The sequence below is a fragment of the Bidens hawaiensis genome, unplaced genomic scaffold, assembly GCF_021521415.1.
Source record: "Bidens hawaiensis isolate Kalapana, Puna unplaced genomic scaffold, B.hawaiensis_p1.1 tig00069545_1, whole genome shotgun sequence".
NCBI lineage: Eukaryota > Viridiplantae > Streptophyta > Magnoliopsida > Asterales > Asteraceae > Bidens > Bidens hawaiensis.
Window position 1 is genome coordinate 1 of NW_027502262.1, and position 7,627 is coordinate 7,627.

General features: G+C 31.9%; 1 protein-coding gene and 1 long non-coding RNA gene across 2 annotated transcripts; both read right to left on the reverse strand.

The window, feature by feature from the left end:
• Window positions 1-2,065: 2,065 nt before the first annotated feature.
• On the reverse strand, window positions 2,066-2,569 carry LOC143605455 (uncharacterized). Its single transcript, XR_013148541.1, has 3 exons — window positions 2,505-2,569; window positions 2,358-2,407; window positions 2,066-2,152 (listed from the first exon to the last, which is right to left on the reverse strand). It is a non-coding gene; the product is annotated as an uncharacterized LOC143605455 (long non-coding RNA).
• Window positions 2,570-2,658: 89 nt separating this feature from the next.
• On the reverse strand, window positions 2,659-6,635 carry LOC143605454 (uncharacterized). Its single transcript, XM_077081555.1, has 10 exons — window positions 6,233-6,635; window positions 4,477-4,876; window positions 4,248-4,379; window positions 3,950-4,039; window positions 3,511-3,853; window positions 3,358-3,398; window positions 3,195-3,263; window positions 3,003-3,103; window positions 2,845-2,923; window positions 2,659-2,772 (listed from the first exon to the last, which is right to left on the reverse strand). The coding sequence occupies exons 1-10, from the start codon at window positions 6,592-6,594 to the stop codon at window positions 2,659-2,661; spliced, it is 1,731 nt and encodes a 576-aa protein (XP_076937670.1). The 5' UTR covers window positions 6,595-6,635.
• Between the last annotated feature and the right edge of the window lie 992 nt (window positions 6,636-7,627).

A 7,627-nucleotide genomic window follows, 5' to 3' on the forward strand; every position in this document is an offset into this window, starting at 1 on the left:
ATGAAGCTTAATTATGCTTTATATGCACATACATATTTTTTAACAATAATATTAGCATAGTTAATTATATTCTAATAGTCATATAAATTACATTACATGCACTAGTTCAATTGCATCCAGTGCCATCATAAATTGTTAGTGCATCCTCTTGTGCACGTTGTTATCTAATATCTCCTTGTCTCTTAACTATAGGTGGAAAATGGACGTGTTGAATAATAGGTCAAAACAAGTCAGATTGGTGATTGGTTTGACCCAAAACACTTTGTTAGTTCAACAATGTGTTTGTTAAATATGATTATGATAACTATAGCAGGTCAATTATATATAGCCATATATATATATGAAATGATTTAGAAGGTTTTAAGTGTTAAAAATGTACATTACTTTCAACTTGTTGGACACTTCAACCCATTTCCTTTTAGCATTTTCCCCTCTAGGTTCCACCTATTTGACCCGCTATAGATATAAAAAAGCCCAAATAAACCTAATTGCTTAAAATCCACCTCTAGCGCAAATCGACCATATAAACTAGGCCACCATGAAAATAGAACAAATAGGAGACATTGTAAATGTAAGATCAAACCTGTGCCAACAATCTTGAATGATAGATGAGAGAGACGGATCTAGATCTTCGGGTAAATCCAATCGACGGTCCATGCATCCCACAACTCCAACAACCTTCAAATATAAAAAATTATTACTTAAACTTAAATGTAATATATTGCAAGTATGGTATGGCTGATCTACTGTATTATCTAAACTAGTTTTAGAGCCCGTGTCACACACGAGATAATTCACATTATAAAATTATAAGTAAAACAAATAATTACATAGCGTATATGAAAAAAAATGTATTACATCTATGCTTATATCTATACATTGTGTACATAAATTGATTTTATTTAAATCACAAAATGATTTTTTTAAATAAACTTAATAAAAAAATGTCCGTGCAAAATCGTATCCGATAATGCTTCTTTCTATTGAAAAATTCATTTGCGGTGTCATATATGTATAATTGAAAGAATTTTGGTTATGAACAAATTTCGAAAATAAGACTTCTCATACGATTGTAGTTCTAACTACTCAGCCTAAATACAAAAAAGGCGTCACATTTATTGATATATTTATCAATTTACCACTCATCAAAGGAAAGTAGGATATTAAATTATAACAATGGATGTTTTTCAAGAACTGTGTTTATTTGAGCTACACCATAAAAATTATTTTGATAAGTTTTAGAGGGCTTTTTGACAACATAAAAAATAGCATATTAACCAATTCAATTTTGTGAATATTTTATTTCATTTGAGCATAGTTTTGAATGACATGCTTCCCATACAACATTTTGATCACCATTGAAAGAAAAATTAATGTTGACATAAATATTTCAAATTTGATAAACGTTAGAAGCATTGATAGGCATGGGGGTGGCATGTCGAAAGTGTTCATAATCTTTTTTTAAATTTTAATAGTTGAGGGAAAAATAGTTAATTTGTCAAATCCTGAACCTTTTAATTATTTCAAAAAATGCCCTTAAAAATAAACTTGAAACCCGAATCATACTTAAAATTCTAACTTTCATATTTTTGACATTTTAAAGTCAAAACTTTGAACTCATAACAAATTTAACGATAAATCTATTTTGCATTCTCAAACTTTTAAAAATACTCAAAATTTTCATTTTTGACCCGTAACAAATTTTGACCCAAATGTAGTTAACTTGTACCAAACAATGTATTTACCAACTTTTGACCCATAAAATCAAATTTAACTTCCACAAAAAGACCCGAAACAATTTTCATTTGAGAAAAAACATGATTTGTTGTTGATTTTTGGAATTCAACAAGTATTTTGAAATATATAGTAAAATAATATGTTAATATTTATATTTATAAAAATATATAGATATTATATAAATATTGTGTAAAAGAAAAGTGAATAATTATTAATTTATTACATATACTAGAGTATATTAGGTTTGAAGGGAAAAAATTGTGAGAATTATGACAAGTGTCTTCATTTATTTTACTTTATTAGAATATAGATAGATGAGAGAGAATGAGCTACCTGTAGTGGGTTCATATTGCTCCAAGGGACACTTTGTGTGACGAGTTCCCATAATATTATGCCAAAACTAAACACATCTGACCTGCCGATCAACATCCATAAGCTTAATACATCGATGTTGCGAAATGGTCGGGTTAGGTGATAACTAAACCAGACCCGAAGCACTTTCTTTTATCACCTTTTTAACTTTACTATATATATATATAGCATATTCTATTTGTTGGAAGAAAATAATGCAAAAATGTTGTATGCACTAAATGAGTAATTCCAAAATGACTATATCTTACTTCTCGTTTGAAGGTTCGTTACGAAGAACTTCAGGCGCCATCCATTGAGGCTGCAGAAGGCATCACATGAAAAAGTTCATACAATCAATAAAAAGACTTCCCAGTTTGGAACTTTATTAAGAGAATAGGAAAATGAAATGTCCTTACTGTCCCTCCCCCGGATCTCGCAGTTAAAAAGGTTGCATGCTTCAATTTTGATAGACCAAAACCCCAACCTGATCATTACCATGCTAAGTAAGCTTGTTTCATGTTTCAACGAAAATAACAATTAATAAATATGAAATCATTTGAAAGACGCTACTCAGCGATACACTACCTTAACCGACCAATTCTTGTCCACAAGAAGATTTGAAGATTTGAGGTCTCTGTGTACAATTGGCGGATTTCTATGGTGCAAGTAATTCATACCCCTTGCCTATAATTAAAAAAAATAAGCTCAAAAACCTTAATATCATTAGATGAAAATTATTAGAAAGAAAAAACTTACAACATCTACTGCCATCTTTAGACGCCGCCTAATATCCAAAGAGTGGCCACTATTGTGAAGAACATTGAAAAGGCTCCCCCTGATCAAAATGAATATAGTTAAGTTGGTTACACAGATTAAACTTATATTTGAGTTCATAGAAAGAAATGAATGCATACCTTGGTAGTGACTCTGTGACAATGGCAAGTTTATCTTGTGAACAAACCGATCCCATAAAAAGTAAAACATTCGGATGACGCAATCTTTTCATTATATCGATCTGAAGTGCATGCATACATTCGTAAAGATCATGTTCTTAAACATTTAAAGCACAAAGTAAGAACCTTTAGTTTGATGTTAAGTTCACATACCTCTTTATTGTAGTCCTGCAAGGCCTTCTCACTGTATTGATTACCAAAATATACTTTAACCGCGACATCCTGATCAATGGAGCAACAAACATATAACAAGTATTAGTATGTGTACATTTTTCCAGGGTGTTTGGAAGTATTGTTTTGAGGTTTTATGGCTTACTGATCCATTCCAAATTCCACGGTATACTCGAGCAAATGATCCTGAAAAGGTAAGAAATTTATTAATATCTTTCAAATCATTTTTCCACCTCTGATGAAAGACAACATATATAATCACAAATTCAAGAAAAGTGAAAAACCATGTCACCCTTACCATGCCCAATCTCTTCCTTGAAAATTAAATCTTCCCATCGGATTTCGCAATCGACCGCGGAGTTAAGGTCATTCTCAAGCTCCATTTCTTTTCTTGTAAATTGGAAAGTTGAAATCGCCAACCGATCAACTCCATTAGCTACCTCACACTCATCTTGCTCTCCCTCAAGGGCTTCAAATGAATAACCATCTTCAATAACATTAGGGTGTGCTTGTCTGTTCCCCTTTGCATACCTTGGTTGATAATTTGGCACGTAAGCTGCAGCATGGATATCAATAGGAGGACCATCTGGTTGTATGTTTCCGCTTCTTTGAATATTCAACTTTGACAACATTTTGGCTGCCTAAATTTTGTTCCAAAAAACAATTCTCATCACATAAATAATAAAAATATTTAGATCTTTTTCTTACTAATTAGTGAACTTGGAAAGAGTTCATACATAACTTGAAGGCGCAGAAAAACCATCCTCTTCACTATCACCACCGGTGGCTTTCTTCCATAGATTATAGCCAAAACCGCGCTTAACAGGCTGCAATAAACAATCCCGTTAACAAGAAAATTAGCATCACCTAATCCAGATTAATTGTGCCCGCAGGCTAAATATATGCATGAAACCTAACTTGTGCCCGCGGGCTATATACAAATCACGCAATACTAATAATCCAATATCTATATTTAGCAACTATATACTATTCAACTAGTAACCAAGTAACTTGTGGATATTAACTTGAACTCACAGCTGCTTTTGTGGGCTTCTCTAAGTTCACATTTTCAGATTCTAGAATCTCCCTGTCCATGTCAGCGGATGCATTTTGCGAATGGGGATCATTCCCACTGCCTTTTCGCAAAATATCTTTCGAATTCGACGTCTAATATAGAACAAGAAAAAAGGTGTTACTTTTCAAAATGAAACAAGAAGAAGATAATTAGATCACAATAAAGATGAAAAATAATTTAAAAAGGCACCAGATTTGAAACAAAAGATGATAACTGTTGTGGTGGCTGCCACTGAATCTTCTTGAAGTTTATACCGCGTGTTTTCGTTTGAGCATTCGAAGAATCCTGGTCGAATGATCTCGGGTTTTCTGATTTGATTTTGTTGAATATGGTTGCAACACTTGCAACTGTGACTATACCAACAAGCTCATCATCTTCATACAATGGACTTTTGTTGACCAAAGCTATGAATGTCACACCTGACCTCTTTCTGAAAGGGAATTGACCAGCCCAGCTTTGACCAGACCTTACTCTTCTTAGAATCTTCTCTGAAGATATATGAAACTCATCATAAATAAGCAAGTCGGAGACTGTTTGACCAAGTGCCTCATAATCCTCATAACCAAACAGTTTCTCAGCAGATCGGTTCCTGAAAACATGATTATATATCTATATCAAAATATAAGTTTTAGCATGTTCTAATTTCACGAAAAAATCTTGCAACTACAGTATACGAAATTTGTCAACTATGAGCACCATTGAAAATTTGAAATATGTTATAATTAAATTTTCTTTTGTAAACATGTTGATGTCACTTTATCAAATTTGGCCAACTTAAAAGTTAACAAGTTATTATTTAAGAAAAGATAATTGAGTACATGTGTTTTAAACAAAATTAGTACCAAATTAGTTTAGTAATTTTTTCATAGAAAATAAGATATCATGTTAATGAAATAAGTATTAATTTACCTAGCAATAAGTATTACTTTTTATCATTAGTTAAATCGAATATTTTTTCAAATTTTTTTCTAAAGGTGAATTTCTGTCATATGCCCATGCCCACAACATCTTGATGTTCTAAAGGTTTTGTTTTTTATCAACAGATCATCAACCCAATGCTATTTTTTTTTTCAACAAGTAATTAAAAGAAAAGAAAAACCAATGAAAAAGGAAACATTGTAATAAAATGAAACAAGAAATTCCTTTTAATAATGATATAAATAGACTTTTAACCACTTGCTAACTTTAATAACTAGCCGGACCCATGACAATTTTGGTTCTATCACACCTAGTCAAACTTCATAATATATACTAACATCTTGTAACAAACGTACACCCAATCATTTAACTCCCAAATTAGACATTGTCTCCATCTCATACCTATAGGAGAATTCAAACGAGAGAAGTATCCAATAAAACTTAATCGAAGCTAAATAACAAACATACATATACATTTAAATTAATCTAAAAGGTTGCATCAACTTGAACTTGATTGAAACCTTGAGTTTGAAAAGTAATATTTTGGAACTTTGAGAAGCAAATGTCGAAATGCTTAACGGATGATAGATGAGAAAACTAGCAAACATCAAAACTAAATTTAACTATATAAATATGATAACTATATAAATACATGTATTTCAATATATAAAACTGTCTAAACGCGTCACTTTTATCCACATACTAAAACTGAATCTAGACAACACTAAACGCACTTATATGAGTAATTAGCAAACGTTCTTAATTATGTGATTTTGATAGTTCTCTACTTTTAAAATCAGTTTCATATTGAATCCACTATTATATGTCATGCTAACTTTACACCCCTACAACTATTAGCATCCATGATGCCAAATTCATTCCAATAACAATTCTACTTTCATTAACAAATCCCGTCTATCAAAGAGTAACAAACATTGTAACACATTATGTAGTTACAATAATTAATTAAAGTAAACAAATATAACAAAAGTATAAGCAAACTCATAATAACCCAAAAATGACTAACCAGTATATAATCTCTCGGTTAACAGCTTTACTCACATAAACCGCATGACCCAACTGGTCCAATGCTCTCTTATACGAAAGCCCTACCGGCAAAACAACCGGTACACTATTCCAGCCGGAAAATGACGTCACACCAGGCAATGGCCTTAAAGGATTAATCACTTCTTCCTTGTGTAACTTACTACCATGATTACAAGATGATGTTTGCTCTAACTCAAGCATGTGAAACTGCTCTTGTAGGTTTGCATAACTTGCTTCCAAGCTCCGGCACCGGTCAAGGAGGAGCTGGTAGATGGATGAGTTGTCACCGCCGGTGGAGTTTTCCGGCGAAGCGTATCTGGGTCTGACAGTTGACAGAGCCATGTGATGCTGGCGTCCATTGATCGGTGGTTTGTTGTGTGAATATATGCTTAAAGTTGATGTCAGAAACTTAGAACCGCCATTTGAGATAAACATAGAGAATATAATAATATTATTTTAAGGTTTTCAACACTTTAGGTTATATTCCTTATTTGCTCCTTGACTATGTTTCATTTAGCATTTTTTGTCACGATAAAAGTATTACAAATGTTCAGATAACTATGTATATAAATAAACAAACAAACAAATGCATCCAGTAAAATCTACTTATACTGTGAGGTTTGAAAAGTGTGAGAGGATCATAGGCCTTTCCTCTATCAAAAGAGATAGAGAGACCGCTCCTATTGAAACCACCAACTCTAGAAGGTTTTTAAGTGTAGTACAATATATAAAGTTGATAATATAAAGTGTAACTAGATGAATCATAACAAAAGGAAGGCATCATATCCTATCCTACTCTATTAATAAAAAAAATGTTAAAGCTTAGGTGTCAAGCTTACATTCGCTCCTAATTCCTAATCTCACTCTCATTCATCTTAGCTATCCATAGATCATAAGTCAAAATCATTTTGTCAATTGAGTTATAACATAGTTGGACATATTTTTTCCAGTTATTCAAAGGTATGTAAATGCCAACTTTATAATCACCATTCAAAAAGTTTGTACGGGTCATTTTAAAAAAGAACCATATTTATTTCTTTCTTTTTTTACATTAAATTTTGTCATTTCTTTCAAATAACAAACCTTATTTATTTTTATTATTTGACAAATGCCGTATAATACACGGGTTCAAAAGCTAGTACTAACAATAAGTGTAGTACCATATCAGTAACATAGAAGTGATATAAAAACTAAAATGGAAACAGCCAAACAAGTAACACACAAGAAAACAAGAACATAATAATATTAAAAGCTAATCAAGCAAAGCATGATAAAGGTTGCTAAGCACAAATAAAACTAGAAAGGGAAACTTAGTGTAACGATATGCAGACTCCCTAATTAATAGTCCATTACCTTTATTCTATGTCTATATGAG